The 23,833-nt window shown below is 42.7% G+C and overlaps 1 protein-coding gene across 2 annotated transcripts in view; it reads right to left on the reverse strand.

The window, feature by feature from the left end:
* Positions 1–13,352, reverse strand: part of CBLB (Cbl proto-oncogene B) — a 104,966-nt gene extending 91,614 nt beyond the window's left edge. For both annotated transcript variants that reach the window (XM_072136072.1, XM_072136071.1), the window contains exon 1: positions 12,917–13,352. In XM_072136072.1, coding sequence (XP_071992173.1) covers positions 12,917–13,114 — 198 coding nt within the window. In that variant the 5' untranslated portion in view covers positions 13,115–13,352. The remainder of the gene's footprint in view (positions 1–12,916) is intronic.
* Between the last annotated feature and the right edge of the window lie 10,481 nt (positions 13,353–23,833).

Below are 23,833 nucleotides of genomic sequence, written 5' to 3' on the forward strand. Positions count from 1 at the left end.
AATACACAATACACTTTTACCCATCCCAGGAGTAATTCTGTATGAGAGCGCCTTTTCAGCACACGTATAGCCAGTTGCTATGAAAACAGCTTCATAGTATCATAGTATAAGGCTGGAAGGAGACGCAAGTCCATCAAGTCCAACCTTCAAGAATTAAATAAATGTTTTATCCCCATAACCCGTGATATTTTTTCTCTCCAGAAAGTCATCCAGGCCTCTCTTGAACATGTACATAGAGTCGGCCATAACAACCTCCTGCGGCAGAGAGTTCCATAGTCTCACTGCTCTTACAGTAAAGAACCTTTGTCTATGGTGATGGTAAAATCGCCTCTCCTCTAGGCGCAGAGGATGCCCCCTTGTCCTGGTCACAGGCCTAGGTATAAAAAGATCTTTGGAGAGATCCTTGTACTGTCCGTTCAGGTATTTGTACATTGTAATGAGGTCTCCCCTCAGTCGTCTTTTTTCTAAACGGAATAATCCCAAATTTTGTAATCTGTCAGTGTATTCTAGTCCCCCCATTCCCCTAATAATCCTGGTTGCTCTCCTCTGCACCCGTTCCAGCTCTATTATATCCTTTTTATACACTGGTGCCCAAAACTGTACACAATATTCCATGTGTGGTCTGACCAGGGATTTGTATAAGGGCAAAACTATGTCTTTATCATGAGAATCTATTCCTCTCTTGATACATCCCATTATTTTATTTGCTTTAGCAGCAGCCGCCTGGCTCTGGTCACTAAAATTAAGTTTACCATCCACCAATACGCCCAAGTCCTTTTCAGCTTCAGTTTTACTAAGTAATTGACCGTTTAGAACATAATTATACTTTTTGTTTCCATGGCCCAAGTGCATAACTTTACATTTATCTACATTAAACCTCATCAACCATTTCTCTGCCCATCCCTCAAGCTTCCACAAATCCCTCTGTAATGCTAAACTATCGACCTCAGTATTTATTACTTTACACAGCTTAGTATCATCTGCAAATATTGAAACTTGACTGTGTAAACCCACTACAAGGTCATTAATAAAAATATTAAAAAGAAGTGGCCCCAATACTGACCCCTGTGGCACTCCACTGGTAACATCAACCCAATCTGAGAATGTGCCATTAATGACCACCCTCTGTTTTCTATCACTAAGCCAATTACTTACCCAGATACACAGATTTTCTCCTATTCCCAGCAGTCTCATTTTATATACCAACCTTTTATGTGGCACGGTGTCAAATGCCTTTGAGAAGTCCAGATATACAACATCCACAGCGTCCCCCAGATCCAGTCTTGAACTTACCTCCTCGTAGAAACCAATCAGATTAGTCTGACAGGACCGATCTCTCATAAACCCATGCTGACGCTGGGTTATAAGGTTGTGCACAGTGAGATACTCCAGGATAGCATCTCTAATAAACCCCTCAAATATTTTCCCCACCACAGCAGTTAGACTTACGGGTCTGTAATTTCCAGGATCGCTATTTGATCCTTTTTTGTATATTGGTACCACATTTGCTATGCGCCATTCCTGTGGAACATAACCAGTCCTCAGTGAATCTTCAAATATTATAAATAACGGTCTGTCTATCACCGTACATAATTCATGCAGAACCCGGGGGTGTATGCCATCTGGCCCCGGTGATTTATCTATCTTAGTGGTTGCGAGGCGGCGCCGTACTTCTTCCTGGGTTAAACTGTTGACATTATAAAAAGAATTAACATTATTCCTCATTGTGTCTTCCACCAGGGGATTTTCCTGGGTAAAGACAGTTGAGAAGGCGACATTCAGTAGATTGGCCCTTTCCTCATCTCCTTCCACCATGACCCCCATGTTATTTCTAAGGGGACCCACACTCTCTGTTTTTAGTTTCTTATCATTTATATACTTGAAAAATAATTTGGGATTATTTTTGCTCTCCCTGGCAATATTTCTCTCAGTCTCTATTTTTGCGGCCTTTATCTGCTTTTTACAGGATTTATTTTTCTCTCTATAATCCTGTAATGCCTCATCACTACCTTCACGTTTTAGCACCTTAAATGCTTTATCTTTCTCGCTTATTGCTTTCCTTACAAGACTAGTTAGCCACATAGGGTTTTTCTTGTTCCTTTTATGCTTTTTCCCATAAGGTATGTGTTTCTCACAGGACTTTTTCAGAATATATGAGAAAAAGTCCCATTTTTGGGGGGGGCTTTTGTCCTTGAGAGCATTATCCCAGTCTATGCCTTTAAGGTCTTCCCTTAGTTGCTGAAAATTTGCCCTCCTGAAGTTTAGAGTGTTGGTTGCCCCTTCACTAACGCTCTTAGTAAAGCTTAATACAAAATCAATGATATTATGATCACTATTCCCCAGGTTCCCCCCAACCTGTAGTTTTGATATCCTATCAGGTCTGTTGGTAAGGATAAGGTCCAGCAGTGCCCCCCCTCTTGTTGGCTCCAGGACTAGTTGCGACAGGTAATTGTCTTTTGTTGTTGACAAGAACCTGCTACCTTTGAAGGACCTGCAGGTTTCTGCCCCCCAGTCAATATCTGGGTAATTGAAGTCCCCCATGATAAGTACTTCACCATGCTTTGAAGCCGCATCCATTTCACTTATCAGCATTTCCTCTGCTGCCTCCATTATATTTGGAGCCTTATAACAAACCCCTAGTAATATTTTATTATTCTTTTTCCCTCCCCTTATCTCCACCCATAGGGACTCCACATTTGCGTTACTGATGTCATCTCGCAGGACGGGCTTGAGGCAAGAATTCACATATAAACAAACCCCTCCCCCTTTTTTATTTATACGATCCTTTCTAAAAAGACTATAACCATCTATAGTAACAGCCCAGTCATAGCTACTGTCCAGCCATGTCTCGCTGATACCCACTATATCATATTTCCGTTCCAACATCAAGAGTTCCAGTTCCTCCATTTTGTTTGTGAGGCTTCTGGCATTTGTGTACATACACTTTATATGGTTTTCCCTGTCCCTATTCCTTTTGTCCTTATTCCCCAATCTCATTCCAGCCCCCCTTCCTCCCCCATGGACTATGACTCTTCCCAGCTCTCTATGTACACCGTCTATTTGCCCTGCACAAGTGTAATTGCCCTCCCCCCAGGTCTCTAGTTTAAACAATCCTCCAACCTTCTAGCCATTTTTTCCCCTAAAACAGCGGCCCCCTCCCCATTGAGGTGCAGCCCATCCCTACTGTAGAGCCTGTAGCCCACAGAAAAGTCATCCCAGTTCTCCATGAACCCAAACCCCTCCTTCCTACACCAACTTTTGAGCCACTTATTTACCTCCTTGATCTCCCGCTGCCTTTCTGGTGTGGCACGTGGTACAGGCAGTATTTCGGAGAAAATTACCTTTGAGGTCCTTGCCCTGAGCTTATGGCCTAAATCTCTGAAATCATTTTTAAGGACCTTCCACCTACCTGTTACTTTGTCATTAGTGCCAATGTGGACCATGACCGCTGGTTCCTCACCAGCCCCTCCCAGTAATCCGCCCACCCGATCCGCAACATGCCGAACCCGAGCACCCGGCAAACAACACACTGTTCGGTATGCACGGTCTTTGTGACAGATTGCCCTGTGTGTTCCCCTAATAATGGAATCTCCCACTACCAGCACCTGTCTGACCTTGCCTGTGCTCCCATTACCCTTCTTACTGGAGCAGACATTCCCCTGGTTGCTAGCGGCCACGTCTTTCTGCAGCATTGCTACCCCAGAGCTGATATCCCCCTCATCCACCAGCCTGGCAAACTTATTGGGGTGCACCAGATCAGGACTAGACTCTCTACAACTCTTCCCTCTACCCCGCCTTCTACACGTTACCCAACTAGCTGCCCCCTCATTCTGCACCTCCATACTTCCCTCCCCACAACCATCTTCCCCAGAGAGTTTGTGCTCCAGGAGCAGCAAACTTCGTTCCATATTATCAATTGCCCGCAGCCTTGAAACTTGCTCATTTAGATCCAGAATCTGGGCTTCCAGATGAGCAATTTTCACACACCCCACACAGCAGTATTCCCCCTCGAACGGCTGTTCAAGGAAAGCATACATGGCACAGGATGTACACCGTGTAGCAATTCCACTTATTGAGTCCATTATTCTAATGGGGATTACAATATAGATATGCACAGAAAGAATTTACAGTCAAAGTAACACAAAACACAGAAGTTACCTATTAAAGCCCCTCAAACTTAAGTCCCTTAAACCTAAGTCACACTTATGACACTGCACACACTTGGGATCAGTGCACACTCGCTGCCAAGCTCACAGACTCGCTTTGCTAATGCTTTTTTTAAAGTTATCGGCCACAAAAATCTGCAGAGCTCACTGCACAAGATCTGGCTGCAGCCTTCAGATAGAAAGCCATATTAATTATTTGGAGTAGTTATGTAGGAGTATCTTGTAATCAAGACTGCGTTTGAGGAAGCGTTCTTCACCCCATTGTTATCATAGTATCTGAAAATGATGATATATGCTGCTCGTGCTCATAAGGCATACCAGTTTGTCTCCAAGCTAAACTTTTCTCTGCAGAGCTTAATGTTTGCATTCATCACAAATTGGTTATGTTTTTGGTTACATTCCCATTGGGGAATTTTACACCTCATAATACGCAAAAAATTACGGTAGAGACTGGATTGTACAAGGGAAAGTCCACGGCTCAGGCACATTAAAGTGTGTTAATCCTAGTGCAGATTTTGCACCCAGTTTAGGATCTGTATGGCCGAACCACTTATAAAAACAGATCTACTGTAGGCAAATTTGACACTTTCAAACATACCCTAGGAAGGATTTTATTAAGTAATTTATTGATGCCCCAACCTGACTGGCATTGCCTAAAGAGAGCTAGTTATGTCGCCGTCTCTCTCTGCAAATCTTGCAGATGCACAATCATAATATTCCGGCTGCCTACTGGGATCATGCAAGAATTGCTGAACTTCTGAACACTTTGTAGACAGGGCCAGTTGAGTCGGGCGCTTGAATAAATTACACTGGGACAGAGCTCTGCAGAGCACCTCAGGCTCATTTGAAAAATCTTTTTTTAGTCAAAATGCTGCACTTCAAAAATATAAGCAAAGAAGATTAAAACAAAGCAGGCGGGGCAGGGATTAGTAATCCTGTACAATCAGGGAATCTGATGGCAAAGTTTTCTTCCTATGCCCATTTACATCCATTACTAGAGCTTTCTCTTTAGACGTCCTCTTTTTGCTGATAATCTGCCCTCCTCTGCACACTAACAAACAGTCTAGCAGTATGTATTGAGCGTAGCCTCTGGGACAGGGTTGTGTGTTAACCCCTAGTAACCATCCTAACCTTTGCCACAGAGTAATGACCAAAAGCTCTGGTATGCAACTTGCCTTGGATAGCTGTGTGTGATAAAGACATAGAGTGGGAGTATAAAAAAAAAGCAGAGGAGTTACCCATGAGTAATATAATTGGTTCTATGGACAAGGTCCAGGAAGTAAGACACTGCCATTAAAGGCCACCACACACACACACACACACACACACACACACACACTGCTGTACTGTAAACTGGTTCCACATGACAATAAAATACCAATGTGACATCAGAACTGACCAGGAGCTTAGGGGTTTCCCTTGAAAGGTATATTAATACTGTAGTCCTGATCTTAGCCCAGAAGAGCTAGACTTAGCAAAGTAATAAGTTCCCATGGCCTGAATTGTTGTTCGTTGTGGATATGTTCAGGAAAGCCCCTGTCGTATATGTTGAACATATCCATAGAAATTTACTGGCAAATGTAAGCATCCTTTTTAGCCTCTGTCTTCACAGTATACATGGTAGCATACGTGGATGGAAAAAACAAAGCATGGTTCGTTTTTTCCATCCTCCTGCTTAACGATTTAAATGCTCAGTGGAGGCCATGATACCCTATGGTGGTTGAATGCAACTGCATGGCACACTGTACGCTGTACACTGTGGTTGTTTCCTTGGTGATTTAACTTGGCAGCAAATCACTGCCGTCTACCGATGTTCATTCCCCCTCCCACTTTCAGTGGGGAGGAGCAGAGGCAAAGAATGTATCCTGCTGTAAGACATAATCCTTACAATAGATGTGAATGCAGCTTCAATGACAATGACGCTAATCGTTGAGCAGATCCCACCTCGGTAGAAGATCTGAAAACCAGCCTCAGATTTCTTCCATAGAAAAGGTTCCTTCGGGTGAAGAAGCTAGGAATTGCAGTATAACTTTGGGTTGCATACAGTAGCCACAGAAAGGTTTGCAGACTAATATAGCTCTTCCATCTCTCGTTAATTCTCTTTGTAGTTTGGTCTGCATTAATTCCTAATGTGAACAAAAAGGCAGTAATAATTTATAATAATGTAACTTTGTCATGCCAGGTACAGGAAGGCAGATTATTTCTTACAGCAAGTCATTATTTCCAATACTGAAGAGGCAGTTCTTCACAAAAACAACCGAAATGTTCTAGCAGTGTCTACAACATATGCTCCATCTATTTTTACTTCCAGACAGAATTGTTTCAAAACAAAATGTGCCTCTCGGTTTCCGTATAACCAACATTACGGCTTTAGTATATACCTTACAGACTCGTGCCAGGAATGTAATGATTATGGTAGACAGCTATGGTTTGAGGAGCTTTTATAGTGGTAAATATCCATCTATCTATAGAAGAATTGACAAAACCTAGTATGGAAAAAGCTACCAAAGAACTTTCTTATGTGCCATATGAATTCAGCATCTGTTAGACAACCATTCTGTAGCACTTCCCTGTATGTGTGTACACTCAGATTTCAGACACCCTTGGTGGTGGCTTATCTTCCTCAAGAACAAACCTCTAAGGTCTTATCCTTTGCTCCATGAACTGGTTTACATTTTTGACCATGTACCGGTTAGAATAAATCCAGAACGGTCAGCCATTATCTGCTATACCATTTCTTGTCTTTAGAAAGCCTGATGTATTTAGCAACACAGGGCCTTCCTGATATGCCCAGGAAACTACAGACCACTGATCATTATAGATAGACATCATGTTGATTTTGCTCACAGACAAAGCTTCCCATAACAATGTTTTATCACAAATACGTTACCACATGTGATTCAACGGAAAACCAGATAAATAGACATTAAAACATCTATAACTGAAATATGAGTGAACAAAGGAACCCATCACAAAACTGTATTTTCTAGCCTGTCCATTTTCAGAGAAGCCCCATCCACTGGTACAATAATCCTTTTTTCAAAAGTCAAAGGATTTTTAACACATGATTTTAAGAATACCAGCATAGAAGCAAAACAAAAACAGGCTTGTATTCACCTCTTCCAGTACAATTTATTTGGTCAATGGAATTGGCTGGTATAATATACAATTTTAGACCAGCAGAAATAAATGGAAGTTTTCAGGGATTAATTCCAATTTATACCTCTTTGTATTAGTCTTAGTCCCCAGCCCCTGCATGAAGAAGGACATACTTACATAGGTTATTAAGTGTACCAATGAGCTCATAGACCCAGTGGCTACTTGCCCAATGGGTGCTGGAGTTGGACAGCAGGCTGTGTGCCAATTGCTGCATGCTTCAGACAAGCAGGTACCGGGTCCATGCATCGAGATTGGTAATCCCTGGCCTATATAATGGGATACATCACATCCTAAAATGTGGCGTGAAGAGAGTATGTATAAACTTGCAGCTCTCTGCGCCCATTGTAAGAAGCAGGATGCAAATGTCTCCAGGCCAGACAAGACTCCTTACAAAGTAAAAATGTCCAAACATTTCAGAAAAACAATTCCCCTACGTTAAACTATTGTTTATTTGTATCCCTGTGCCAAATGTCCCTGTCCTAACCCCATTTCTATCTGGAACTTATACAGTTCTATCAATGGAGCCAGCAGGAAGGCAGATAAAATTATCAGAGCTGAGCCCTGTGTATACTACTTCTGAACCTTTTGTCAACTGTAGATGTAGGAAGGGTTTTCCCTTACATACCTCTGACATACATATTACATGTTGCTGCATTTTCCAATACAATGAAAAAACTTTTCCACTCATATATAGATACTGGGGACAATTTACTAATCGGTGCCTGATAAATGTAGTGTGATTGTCTAGTAACTTTACACTTCCTATTTTAACACACTGGCATTATTTTTTGTGCAAATTAGGAATGCCAATTTGCACACAAATCTACATTGCTCTTATTGTACACATCTTCAAAACATTCTTCTTGCCCGCTATCTGTGAGAACCAATCTGCAAGGGTTAATTTCTCCAGAAAATAAGTTTATCACAGCTTCTAGTGAAATATGTGATCAGCAAATGCAAGAGATACAGAACATCATCTAGAAGAGATCCCCATAACAGTTTATCATTCTTGCTAAAAGCTGAAGGTAACCCCAATACAATTCCTACTCAAGGCTCAAAAGTATAATATGTTATGTCTTAAAAGATTGTAGTAATGTAAGTTACGACTGCTAGTGTAAAGTATATGCCCAGAGATTGGGTTTCCTTTCAGGAACGTAAGGCGGTACTTCCCATTAGAACAGGGAGATTATTATCGAATGCTGACAACATCAGAACATGCATCAGCTATCACTAAACCAATCGATGTGACATTGTCTGAAACTGCTGCTATTGAGCAGCTGGCAGAGGTGACGCTTGAACCCCCTGGGACCCAGTGAAACGATCTGTAGCAGGGCACCAATAACATGCAATGAGCATTAAGAGTCATAAAAGACAGAACCCGCGAGTAATAAAAGAAACGCTAAACGACAATGGGGAGTTTGTACTAATTGATACCAGAACTTATTTTTAAAATAATAATTTTTATTTATATAGTGCCATCATATTTTGCTAGTGCTTTACAAATTATTATTTTTAAAGAAATGTATGGGCACCAAGGTAACTAATTTCTTAACGTCACTGATGAAAAGGTGGTAGACCCAAGGATTCAGAATATGTTCCCTTCTCCGTCTAAGTAGGCTTTCGATTATCTTCGTGAAACAATATTCTGACCCAGAATTGTGTCTTATAGACACACCAAAAGAAAAAAGGTTGGCCACTTAGACAGAGGAAAGTGTGCCAAGCCTATCTCCATGATGTCTAGCTCACTCTACATCTTGTAAACCTAAGGAAACCCGCATTACTGAATATGTGCTTTCAGGTGGCTGATCCTTCTTGCTGGGAAGACTCATCTGGAAGCAATGGTGGGGTTGATGTTCATCAGTTTTCTGCCTTTAAAATGTCCTTTGCGCCAAATTTGCAACTTGATGGCAACCCATTTCAATTTTCACTTGAGTCAACTTACTCCAGATTTGTCATGGGAACAGATGTGGCAGACAGATTTATGAAGTGCTACTTTTCATAGAGACGCAAAACCAGTCCAGTCACTGGTGATCAAGAATAGAAGTTAGGAACGGGTTGTGACAAAGTCACAAATTAACTCCAAATGCCAAACCTCACACCACAATCATCAAGCTGTCTAATCCACTGTAATAAATCCAATATGAAAAATGTATCAAAACAGCTCCAAAGACACTCCATACGCAAGAGTAACATACCTTGATACTGAGACATCTGCCCCCATGTCATAGCTGCCTCAATTCTGATTGGCCAATGAGGTTCTGCTACACTGGTATACTTTAAGTCTTTTTCTAGGATACATGTCGGATGATGGATCCTTAAAAAGGAGCCTATACCATAAAGAGTGTCAGCTTTATCATTCCTTCTCATCTCTGGCAGGAGAGCTAGAAACATTGAGGGGAATGGGATCAAAGGCTTCAGAAAGCTTATTCTAGCAAGTTACCACCCCCTCTTTAAAGGTTTTGTAAACTCTCAGCAAGAGAAGCCATATGGCATGTGGACCCCCTTCAACTGCAGTCCCAAATTATTCTAAATGAGCAGCCTCTGACTTCCTTCTCCTCCAGCGTTTATATACAAAGCATTCCAGACACATCCAGGAGCACAGGGAGGGACAGAATTATTACAAAGAGTAGATATTATAGACTTGTTACAATATTATCATGTAGAATGGATAAAGTTACAGACTTATGTTATACAATGGACACTATTACATGGAGTATGTGGAGTGATAGGCTTATTCTATAGAGTAGCAGATCATGAACAATTACATGGAGTGGAAGGAGTTATAGACATGTTACATTTTTTCCCATTACCTTACTAAACTATTTTGGCGTAAAATGTCACATAAAGGAGCATAGTGGTTTTTGTGACTTTTCACCATCAAAAAGTCACATAGGGCAATTTATGCAACTAACACATAGAAGCACACTGCAAGAAATGTATGAGCTGCCACCACGTACAGATTTATGGTCTGTGATAAAAGTGGCATAAAGTCACAAATGATAAATGCCCCCCACTCATTACAGGAGGAAGACATATCAAGAGGGGGATTTGGAATCAGTTATAATAAAGTTATTACGTACAGTGCCTACAGATGTTACATGTGGTATATAAAGTTATTATGTACAGTGCCTACAGATGTTACATGTAGTATATAAAGTTATTATGTACAGTGCCTACAGATGTTACATGTGATGGATAAAGTTATTATGTACAGTGCCTACAGATGTTACATGTGATGGATAAAGTTATTATGTACAGTGCCTACAGATGTTACATGTGGTGGATTAAGTTATTATGTACAGTGCCTACAGATGTTACATGTGGTGGATAAAGTTATTATGTACAGTGCCTACAGATGTTACATGTGATGGATAAAGTTATTATGTACGGTGCCTACAGATGTTACATGTGGTATATAAAGTTATTATGTACAGTGCCTACAGATGTTACATGTGATGGATAAAGTTATTATGTACGGTGCCTACAGATGTTACATGTGGTATATAAAGTTATTATGTACAGTGCCTACAGATGTTACATGTGGTGTATAAAGTTATTATGTACAGTGCCTACAGATGTTACATGTGGTGTATAATGTTATTACGTACAGTGCCTACAGATGTTACATGTGGTGTATAAAGTTATTACGTACAGTGCCTACAGATGTTACATGTGGTGGATTAAGTTATTATGTACAGTGCCTACAGATGTTACATGTGGTGGATAAAGTTATTATGTACAGTGCCTACAGATGTTACATGTGATGGATAAAGTTATTATGTACGGTGCCTACAGATGTTACATGTGGTATATAAAGTTATTATGTACAGTGCCTACAGATGTTACATGTGGTGTATAAAGTTATTACGTACAGTGCCTACAGATGTTACATGTGGTGTATAATGTTATTACGTACAGTGCCTACAGATGTTACATGTGGTGTATAATGTTATTACGTACAGTGCCTACAGATGTTACATGTGGTGTATAAAGTTATTACGTACAGTGCCTACAGATGTTACATGTGGTATATAAAGTTATTATGTACAGTGCCTACAGATGTTACATGTGGTATATAAAGTTATTATGTACGGTGCCTACAGATGTTACATGTGGTATATAAAGTTATTATGTACAGTGCCTACAGATGTTACATGTGGTATATAAAGTTATTATGTACAGTGCCTACAGATGTTACATGTGATGCATAAAGTTATTATGTACAGTGACTACAGATGTTACATGTGGTGGATTAAGTTATTACGTACAGTGCCTACAGATGTTACATGTGGTGTATAATGTTATTATGTACAGTGCCTACAGATGTTACATGTGGTGTATAAAGTTATTATGTACAGTGCCTACAGATGTTACATGTAGTATATAAAGTTATTATGTACAGTGCCTACAGATGTTACATGTGGTATATAAAGTTATTACGTACAGTGCCTACAGATGTTACATGTGGTGTATAATGTTATTATGTACAGTGCCTACAGATGTTACATGTGGTATATAAAGTTATTACGTACAGTGCCTACAGATGTTACATGTGGTGGATTAAGTTATTACGTACAGTGCCTACAGATGTTACATGTGGTGTATAATGTTATTATGTACAGTGCCTACAGATGTTACATGTGGTGTATAATGTTATTATGTACAGTGCCTACAGATGTTACATGTGGTGTATAAAGTTATTATGTACAGTGCCTACAGATGTTACATGTGGTTTATAAAGTTATTATGTACAGTGCCTACAGATGTTACATGTGGTTTATAAAGTTATTATGTACAGTGCCTACAGATGTTACACGTGGTATATAAAGTTATTACGTACAGTGCCTACAGATGTTACATGTGGTGTATAATGTTATTATGTACAGTGCCTACAGATGTTACATGTGGTGTATAATGTTATTATGTACAGTGCCTACAGATGTTACATGTGGTGTATAAAGTTATTATGTACAGTGCCTACAGATGTTACATGTGGTTTATAAAGTTATTATGTACAGTGCCTACAGATGTTACATGTGGTTTATAAAGTTATTATGTACAGTGCCTACAGATGTTACATGTGGTGGATAAAGTTATTATGTACAGTGCCTACAGATGTTACATGTGGTATATAAAGTTATTATGTACAGTGCCTACAGATGTTACATGTGATGGATAAAGTTATTATGTACGGTGCCTACAGATGTTACATGTGGTATATAAAGTTATTATGTACAGTGCCTACAGAAGTTACATGTGGTATATAAAGTTACTATGTACGGTGCCTACAGATCTTACATGTGGTATATAAAGTTATTATGTACGGTGCCTACAGATGTTTCCTCTATGATGACATGTAACCTGAGAGTCCTCTGGGTACCGGGCAATCTGGGTGACCCCTTATCATGTGCCCATCAGTCCATGATAAAGTTAGGTAGAGTTATTGCAGAGAATGTGTCGGCACAGCACAGGTTAATAAAGTTTACTAGTGAGAGGGGGGGGGGGTTACAGATCCCAAACATTGCAGTTCCTCCACACAACTTCCCAATCCATGGGGTGGCATGGATGGGCACATGACGCCCTCCTCTTACCACTTTGTCCATCAGTTTCCAGGTCTTCTCCACTGTCCTCCTGTCGGCCGCCGCCTGTTTCGGGGGTCCCACAGCGTCCTGGATGGCATCGATGAAGCCCTGGATGCGGGCCTTGCGGGGGTTGGCGCTGCGGGCCCCTAGGATACGCCCGGCTGGGGCGCTACTGATAGCACTACTGCTGCCTCCACTGCTGGCCATGTCGTCAGGAAAAGGAAGGAAGCGCGGCCTCAGGCCAATCTCCACAAGGACACCAGGGACGGGCTGTGTCTCCTCTGTGTGCTGGGGCCAGCGCGGCTCTGGAGACACCCGGCGCCTTGTATGTGCCCCTCTGCCGGGCTCTACCAACTCTTTCTCCCCTCCTCTCCCCTTCTCATCCGAGCTGCAGGCTGAGCTGCTAGTGAGGTCACCGGAGGAGGAGGATGGGAAGCGCGGGCACGGCCCCTTTAAAGCGCCAGTTACCTCAAGTGTGTCCGTCCGTGCAGCCGGCGGCGCTAGGATGAGGGGGAGCACAGGGCGCACGTCTGGAGGGCCAGCTGGGAGCATGGGGCTGGGGAGACAGATGGGACTGTCATACATGAAGCCATTGTCCTGTACCCGGCTCATGTGTGTGACATCTCCTGGGAGGAAATGCTGTGTGTAGTGTTCACCTCATCCATTGCCATTGCCTGGGACACAGTAACACTTTTTGTGAGGGCAAAGTTCCTAGCAAGATTTAGAATTTACCTTATTTTTAGAAAAGTTGCTAAAAGGCTGACAATAGGCAACATTTATGTTAAAAACTAACTTACACATCCCCCACCTTCTGCAATACAGGTGGTTCCCAGACTTAAAGGAAACCTACCACTTGAAGTGGCAGGTTTCAGATGGAAATACCGGGCACCAGCTCAGGGTGAGCTGGTGCCGGAGCTTATTTTTGTTAGTGTTTTAAACCGCGGTATCGCGTTTTAAAACACTTTTTACACTTTATAGCCGGCGCAGGGAGGTACGCGCTCGGCGGCTCTCCTTCACTTCCTATGTAGCCGCACGCACGGTCGCGCGCATGGTAAGCGCCGAGCGCGTACCTCCCTGCGCCGGCCATGAAGTTTAAAAAGTGTTTTAAACCGCGATACTGCGGTTTAAAACACTAACAAAACTAAGCTCCGGCACCAGCTCACCCTGAGCTGGTGCTCGGTAGTTCCCCCTTATACCTGCCACTTCAAGTGGTAGGTTTCCTTTAAGGACACCCGACTTACAGACGGCCCCTAGTTACAGACGGACCACTATGACCTGTGTGCTTTACTATCAGAGCCGGTTTTAGACAAAGTGGGGCCCTGGGCAAAACTAAACGTTAGGCCCCAAAATATAACTATTTTATGAACATTCAGTAAGAGGCTTTGTTTAGTCCAGCACAATAATAGTATGGTAAAGCAATCTATAATATGGCACTGTAGGAGAATTTTAGAAATAGACAGATGATAGGTAGATTGATGGTAGAAGACAAATATGAATGATGCATATAGATGCATAAATATAAAATAGATTATATATAGATAGATATGAGAGATAGTTACAGTAGAAGAGATTGATAATAGATAGGAGTTACATAGAAGATATATAGATAAGTAGATAGACACAAAGCTAGATCAATAAATGGTTAGATAGACAGCTATATACATAGGAAATAAACAAATTATAGGGGATAGAAAACTAGATAGCTAGATGATAGATATATAGACAGGAGATAGTTAATAAGCCTCTTTATCCATTCAACCATTGGGTACTAAGAAAGTAAGACATCCTCTTTCCTCAAAACCCCACATGCAGGGGCCCCCTCTAGGAAAGGGGGCCCTTGGCAAATTCACAGTTTGCCGTCTCCTAACGCCAGCCCTAACTGTAATGAGTACATCTCATGAGTGAAGTCTCCAACTCTGACAGAAATAAATTATGAACCAGCCTTTAATTCCATTCATGTAAGGGTTCAGTGGATTCCTGTTCTTCTGATCTATGGGCTCCACAATCTACAACCTATTTGTGAATAGGAAATGAGCTTCTGTGTTAGAAAATTATTGTCATAGAGCTCTAATTTTCCTGATAGGTGATCATCATATTTTCTTCATAAATACAGACATTTCATTGTTCCAAAAACACCAGACTTTGTGTGAATCCCAAGCTGACACACATCCTTCTGTTGTCATCAGTAATCCCACTGGTACTGTAGTTTTACAAGCCTTCTACAGTCATATTCACATTTCCTGTCATTCAAGGGAGAAAACATTTCATATATATGTTACCATCATTGTCTAAAAAATACTCTATTCTAAGGCCCCTTCCACACTAGCGAGTGTGATGCGATGAACTCGCATCACACTCGCAACGCAAGCTGCCGGGAGCGCACGGCCCGAACGCTGCACCGCGGGAGTGAACTCAGCATGTCAGTTCACTCCCGCGGTGCAGCGTTCGGGCCGTGCGTTCCCGGCAGCTTGCGTTGCGAGTGTGATGCGAGTTCATCGCATCACACTCGCTAGTGTGGAAGGGGCCTAATTAAGCTCTAAACCAGCTCTGTCAACCAAAATATATTAAAGTTATGTCTCCGAAAAGATGGTGATACGAAAACAAATGAGATTTTCTTTCAATTAGTTTTTTCCAGTAAAATTGTAAAAATATATAAAAACTATATAAATGAGGTATCACCGTAATCATAGTGATCTGTAGAATAAACATAACATAGAAGTATTTCTAAAGTGCATCTTATGCCGCAGAAAATAAGCCCTTATATGTCCAAATTGTGGCTTTGGCGGTAAGGGGTTAATAAATTTGGGCCATAGTTCTTGATTGTGCATCTAAAAATCTCACTATGTCACTATTTTACATTTTACAGGGTTTCATGGCCCGTGAAAACAAAGTTGACCAAACATGTCCATAGTACAAAAGTAAATGTAACACATCCATACTATGTATTTATTCAGGCATATGAGGAATAGCAGCATCCGTTTTTTATCTTACATTCACGATCCTACAACTCCTTACTAAGCGAATGTTGTGCACCAACTTCCATCAGCTAAGACAACAGCTATACTGTCTTGAAAAGAAGCAGACACAGGAAGGAGACACAAAAACAACAAACAAACCCTGAAGTAAAAGGAGGGGGTGACCTTTGGTCTCACTGTTAACCCTTTTGCTTCTACCACATTAGCTGTGTAATCCATATCATGAGTGCATAATATTAATAGTAGATATGCAGAATCAGCTATGTTGGCTATGTTGGATTATAAGAAAAGTATGAATTATGTATTTGTCTATTTCATGATAAGTCTATCTGGAATATGTTATATTATTAAAAAGAAAACCTAACCCCATCCTCCACAATATCTTGGGGCTGCCTGAAAAAGGGGAATGGCACAGCTGATCTGATCCTGCATGTCTTTGTTAACGAAGAGTCCCGAGAGAAACAAGGACAAAAGAAATCCATGAATAACTGCGGAGGCACAGGCTCAGCAGGCAGACTCAAGACTGATACTGTGCTTAATGAGTTCAGTTCAGACCCCATGTGTAGCAGGGTCACAGCCCAACACTTCACTATCAGATATGGAGCACAGGAGCCTAACATTAGGGAAAATCTGATCACTCTGTGGCCATGCCACATTATCGGCCTGTCAGCTGCATGTTGCATGTGATTATTTTCCATAAGCTAAGACACAAGGGATAAAAGGGCAAAGCATGTATTGACTACCAATCAGTTCTACCATATCATACAGTGCCTTGCAAAAGTATTCGCCCCCCCCTTGAACTTTTGTACATTTTGTCACATTTTGGGCTTCAAACATAATTTAAATTTTTTTGGCGAAGAATCAACAAGTGCGACACAATTATGAAGTGGAACGAAATTTATTTGATATTTTAAACTTTTGTAAACAATATTAAATAGAAAGTGGGGCATGCAATATTATTCGTCCCCCTTCAGTAAATACTTTGTAGCGCCACCTTTTACTGCAATTATAGCTGCAAGTCGCTTGAGCTATGTCTCTATCAGTTTTGCACATCGAGAGACTGAAATTTTTGCCCTTTCTTCCCTGGAAAACAGCTTTAGCGCAGTGAGATTAAATGGAGAGCGTGAACAGCAGTTTTCAGCTCTTTCCACAGATTCTTGATAGGATTCAAACAATGGGGCATATTTATCAGGGCCTTTGCGCAACAGCAGTTGCAAAGAAGCCCTGAAATAATTGCAAATGTTAGCTTATTGCTAGCACTTGCGATTATTTAGCCTGATCTGCTACCTTCACGCCAGTCGAGAGTGGGCCGGCCGACTTTTCACATGTCTGCCTGGCATAGAAATAAATGGTACGCAAGACCCTACTGAATACATCAAGATGCGCTTATGATGAATATCCCCCATGGGCTTTGACTTGATACATTTATTTGTGAACCATTTCATTGTAGATTTTGCTGTATGTTTGGGATTATTGTCTTGTTGAAAGATAAATCTCGGATAAGGAATCCTAAACTATGTTTGTGTTAAAAAGAAACAAGGTCCGACCCCAACTACAGACTGATGAACGTCAATAACTACTGGGATCTGACAGATAATATTAGGAGGCTTTAACACCTATTTGATGAGAAGGAGACTCTTGCCAGTTCTAGTGCAGGTGCAGAGCACTCTAACCCCTAGGCTCATATGATGCGGTCTCTATCTAAAGCTAGCACTCCTCTAGATGTTAATGTGATCCGACACGTTTCCTGATATCATTCAACAGGGATCTGATAATCGGTGTTGTGATCAACAGATTCATCCACATCTTGTGGATACGATTATATGGTTGACCACATTATTAGTGTGACACATACAGATAGCGTGTCCTCGCATAGATATCTATGGCAGCCGCCCGCGGGAAACGCCAGATATTTAATGCTTAAACCCCACCCCCTTTGTGTCGTCACGTCGCGATCTCTGACCAATACGGGGGCACCCTGGGAACAGGCCTCCCCGCATCAGTGCATCCCCATGCTGTCATTCGACATTGCAGCCAATGGAAAGACCAGAAGCCGAAACACCCCCGATCACGTGATCGAAGGCGGGACAAAGTCCGGTCATGTGGTCGCACGCCAGAGGTATGTCCAGAAGGACCGCCCCGACCGTGTGGCATCCACTATCATTGGCTGCTCGGGACCAAAAATATAAACAAAGGTGAGAGACCGCTCCTGTCCAGATAATTCGGGCAAAAAGGGAGGGATGTGCAAAATAACAAAGGGGAATAAAGAGTACACTCGTCTTTAAGTGTACCTGGCCGGTAGGTATTACGTACACCTGTTTTAAGAGACATTAATCAGAGATATAGAAAAGGACCAATATAACTGGTTTGAGGTAAAATCCACCAGGTGGATGCTCCAGTATATATCAAGGATAGGGTACATTTTCATTCAAGAGGGAATCAAGTGGAGAAAAACTCATCCCAGAGTAGTATATGATTCCCACTACTGAAAGCACACTGGTCATAGAAAGCTACCAAAAGACAGACTTTGATTAAGTCCCTTAGGGTCAACTGTGTCCAGAGTGAAGATCCATTTGGTCTCCTTTTGTTGGATTAGCCTGTCCCAGTTGCCCCCCTCCCCCCCCCCTTTTAGGTGGTCTCACTTTTTCTATGACTTGGAACCGTAGCAGTAAGCATATAAACAGCTCCCTCCGTTCTACAATTCTCATAGTCCCGTATGGAAAAACTTCTCCCATTGCAGGCGCTTTCCATTGGCTGCAATGTCGAATAACAACATGGGGACGCACTGATGCGGGGAGGCCCGTTCCCAGGGTGCCCCCGTATTGGTCAGAGATCACGACGTGACGACACAAAGGGGGTGGGGTTTAAGCATTAAATATCCGGCGTTGCCCCCGGGCGGCTGCCGTAGATGTCTATGCGGGGACACGCTATCTATAGGTGTCACACTAATAATGTGGTCAACCATATACTCGTATCCACAAGATGTGGATGAATCTGTTGAGCACAACACCGATTATCAGATCCCTGATGAATGATATCAGGAAACGCGTCGGATCACATTAACATCTAGAGGAGTGCTAGCTTTAGATAGAGACCGCATCATATGAGCCTAGGGGTTAGAGTGCTCTGCACCTGCACTAGAACTGGCAAGAGTCTCCTTCTCATCAAATAGTTGTTAAAGCCTCCTAATATTATCTGTCAGATCCCAGTAGTTATTGACGTTCATCAGGCTGTAGTTGGGGTCGGACCTTGTTTCTTTTTAACACAAACATAGTTTAGGATTCCTTATCTTTTTATCAGCATATATCAATAAAGGTTATGTTTTAACTATTAGTCGTACTCTCGTTATACCTACAATGAATGAGTTCTAATATAGAGAGGTGAACAAACCCTTATCCTAACCCAGTGAATAAAAGATAAATCTCGGCCCTGGTTTCAGGTGTTTTGCAGACTCCAACAGGTTTGGATCTGGAAACAAAGTGGTTAAACATTCTATTTTAATTACAGGCAGTACCCGACTTACAAACAACATCTAGTTACAAAGGAACTCCCTGCCCACTGCAACCCCTGGATGCAGGTAATTTAGTGAACTTTAGCCCCCGGCTGCAATGATCAACATAATAGTTATCAAATGTGTCTGGAGTCAGAGTTACAAAATACACTAGTTCTGATCACATACAGATTCAACTTAAGAACAAACTTACAGAACCTATCCTCTACAGAACCTGGGGACTGCCTGTAATTATTATTAATCTTATTCTATATTAGAGAGTTGTATCAGATAAGAAACTAGTCATAATTAGAGATGGGAGAATTTACAGCTCAGTTTCGGTTGACTCAATATTTTATCGTAAATATGCTTCATTATTCTCCTTTGTAATTGGCTAAAATGTAGAAGGATGGAAATTCTTCTTGTATTAAATGTAGAAATACTGGTGCGGATCTGGTCAATGGGTATTGGAGATGTATAGATATACAGAAATATTGGGATATAGTTCTAGTAAAAATCAAACAGATGTATGAAGTACGTATTGATAGGAATCCTCTCATTTGTGTCTTGGTGCTTCTTGACTATCCATGTAAAGTAAATAAGAAAAAAGCTATCAATAAATTATTGTATTGGTTGAGGGAGGAGAGAGAGGGAGATGGGATGTTTGTTTTTTTTGTTTGGTAGCTCCAGACGGTAGGGAGCGTGGTTTGGTCTTAAAACAATGCTGTGTTTTAGTATGGCACGCACATGACAGCGCGACTCTTAGAATCACTTTACTCTTCAATTCCATGGCACTTACTGAGGCCAACTTGACCAAATAAGTAAAGCGGGAAGGCAGCCTGACAAGGTAACTACTGTGGCAGCTAGAAAGGACTGAGCTGAGGGTCAAGATCCCACTGTAACATCAAAGAGTTCACTCTTTTTACACTCATCAGATGATTTTACAGATTATGACATAACCTGTTCTGTTAAACGCGGATATATGTAGAAACCCCCCAAAAGAGTGTAGAGGGTGTCGGCAGTAATTTTGCATTGACTTAACTGATCATTTTGTCCCTTCTTTTCATCCGTCAGTGTCCGCTTTCAATCGGTCAATAATCCATCATTATTGCTAAAGCCAAAAGCAAACAGGAGTTGATCCAAAACAGAGATGACCAGTAAATGGGATATTTGCATGTCCTCTGTGTTCTGTAATCACTCCTGCTTTTGGCTATCAATCCTGAGGCTTTTCATTCCTTCTGACAGATGAAATGAAGGGGAAAACCATGTGGCAACGTCAGAGTGGTGGAGGGTGAAAACAGCATTATAGAAATCATAGGGTGTTCCAGGGAGACAGCGGTCAGTTGGCAGCAGCATGAGTAGGCCGCAGAGTGGCAAAATTACAAATTATGGAGGTGGCGGCAACATGTTAAGCCACAGAGTGGCACAATGACAGATTGTGGAGGTGGTAGCAGCAGCAGGAGGCCACAGAGTGGGACAATGACAAAGTGTGGAAGTGGCAGCTACATGGTAGGCCACAGAGTGGCACAATGACAGACTATGCATGACAGACAGGCATGAGGTCCTCTGGCGTTTTTTAACCATTGTGATATGTGCGCTTTTAATATTCTTTGTGAGTATGCTGGAATAAAATTGTTTTTACTCTTATCCTTGGTGATCTGCACCATCTGTCCACATTCTTCCTGATACAGGACCGGTGCTGTGATCGCGTGCACAAGAGTGTAGCATGGTCTCCCACAGGATCCAGTATAGAGAAGTGAACATTGTGACAGGAGGAATTACTGAGGAAATGTCTTCAATATCTGATCTATAAGAAACTGGGTGAGACCGTTCTGTGGAACTCTCAATTTTAACATTTTATTGTGGAGTTAGAGTACTAACATTGTTTTTTTTATGTGTGTTTTTTTTTTATGTGTGTTTTTATTTATGTGTGTTTTTTTATATGGAGGTGGTGGCAGCAGAAGCAGCATGAGGTCAGAGAGTGGCACAATGACAAATTATGGAGGTGGCAGCAGCAGCATGTGGACACATAGTGGCACGATGACAAAGTGTGGAGATGGCAGCTGCATGATGTCAGAGAGTGTGGAGCTGGATGACAATTCCAGTCCCTGGTAAAGATGGTGGGAGGCAGATGGAGCAACTGGCAGCAGATGTGTGACATCAGGCGGGTGACAGCTAATCTGATGCATGAGGCATTGGTGTGTTGAAATCCTGGCCAATCCACGCCAGATGCATCTTAACAAAGGTCAGTCTCTCCTCATTACAATTGACAAGCTGGTTCTCCTTGGGGTAATGATGGCCCCCGCTGAACTGAACATTCACTCTGATGCCACACTACTGGCCGGGCAGGACAGCTTCTCTACTGCAAACTCTGCAAGTTGAGGCCATGCATCAAGTTTGGCTGCCCAGTAGTTCAGTGGATCCTCTACCTGGGGTGGTAGAGTGCTGTCCAAGTAGGCCACCACCTGCTGGTGCAGGATCTGCTCCATGTCCTGCTGCTACTGCTGGTAGCGGCTACCCTCCTCACTAGGCGGGTGAAGGAAGCTGCTTTATAAGGACTCCAAACTTAAGCTGCTGCTGGAGCTGCTACTTCTCCTACCCCCCAGCTCCCCTCAGCAGCCATGGCAGTAATATGTGAGCGATGACTGCCAGGAATCCCCTGGTCATGCCTAACAGAGGATGGACAATGGCACACATAGGCAGTGGTGAACTGTCTTTCTAGTATTTCTCTATACAGGCAGTCTAAAATATGGAGGCTGGAACGGGTGAAAACATTTCAGACTATGTTGGGGGAGGCCGTTCTGCTGCTGCAACTCGAAGGAGGGTGTGCTTGGCTTTGAAAGAATGGCTGAAGTGCATGCACAGTTTCATGGCCACTTTTAGAATGTCTTGCAGATGGGTGGAAGACTTCAGGAACCTTTTGACAACCAGATTGAACACATGTGCCATGCAGGGCGCATGGACCATCCTTCCTCAGTGCAGTGCGGACACCATGTTCTTCCCATTGTCTGTCACCATGGTTCCGATTCGCAGTTGTTGTGGAGAAAGCCACAGATTGATTTCTTCTTGCATGAAGCGGAGCAGTTCCTCCCCTGTGTGACCTTGTTCGCCCAGGCAAACCACGTGTAGAACTGTGTGACATCGCTGTGCCCTGAACATGTGGTATGATGATGCAGCACTTAGACTCATGGAGGCTGAGGTGCTGGTGGTGGACACTGGTGCAGGAGCAGCAGTTTGACAACTTGGAGGAGAAAGCGGTATCTCCTGTTCAAGTTGTTGGTGTGGCTGGGAAGCACATTCACCCAGCGGGGTGTAAAGGACATGTATTGGCCCTGACCATAGATACAGCTCCACACCGTGCACCCTGGAAGAAACCGACAAGCTCAAAGACTGGCCCAACTTCTGTTCTACATATTTGTGAAGGGCTGGCACTGCCTTTGTGGAAAACAAATTTTGGCTTGGAACTCTCCACCTCCACTTTGGTTCGGCACAAGCCATTAACTCTCTGAAGGGTGCAGAGTCCATGACTTGGAAAGGGAGGGACTGCAGTACCAGCAACGTGGACAGGAGCATGGTCAGCTTCTGCACCTTAGGGTGGCTGGAAGCATACAGTTATCTCTTTGTAATTGCCTCTTTCAAAGACTGCTGGCGCCATGCATAGCGAGGAGCAGGAGAATCTGGACCGGGAGATGACGTCAAAGACAAACAGCTCCCTTTGGCAGAGGTGCTAGAGCCTTGACTGGCTGAAATGGCATGTGTGCCACTAGGTGCTGCTGTTTCTGCTGCGGCAGGATGGACCCGACCAGGCCATTGGATTGCATGTGTTGCCGCAGGGCCGTGGTGTCAACGCTTCACTTTCTGCCCATAGATTCTACAAATTCACACGCTCGGCTTCGCTGAGCCCCAGGGCCACTGCTTACTTAGCGGGGTTTTTACCCCTTGTCCATTTGGCTCCTGTCCTCGCATTGCTGCCACCCTGCTGACTCATGGCCCCAGTAGCGACTTGCTGCCTGCTTTGCTGCCTGACATGCAGGCTGACAGCCTCTTCTCCCAAAGATGATGATGAATCCCTGGCTTCACCAGGCTCCCAAGTGTAATCTGCTACATCATCATCGATTTGTTTCCCTGTCACTGCTATTCTCATCAACGGTCTCAGTATGTACAACCCGACTACTTGCAAGTGCAACATAACCTCCCATGCCACTCTCCACATCTCTACTTTCCCACTTACTGCACAAAGCAGCAGATGTCTGCCCCACCTCTTCACTGCCAAGTAGCTTCTGACTGTACTCAAAGAATTCATCCTCGCTTTATAGTGGCGCTGAGCCCACACAACCTAGTAGATCTCTGACTGAGGGAAATGAACAGGAAAGAGGCTGGTTGAGGACTGGAGAGCACCACTGACCTGCTCGTGGGCCATGCCAACTAAGGGTTGTATCTGATGAACCCACGGACTCTTGG

Source organism: Engystomops pustulosus, chromosome 2, assembly GCF_040894005.1.
Source record: "Engystomops pustulosus chromosome 2, aEngPut4.maternal, whole genome shotgun sequence".
In the NCBI taxonomy this organism is placed as follows: domain Eukaryota; kingdom Metazoa; phylum Chordata; class Amphibia; order Anura; family Leptodactylidae; genus Engystomops; species Engystomops pustulosus.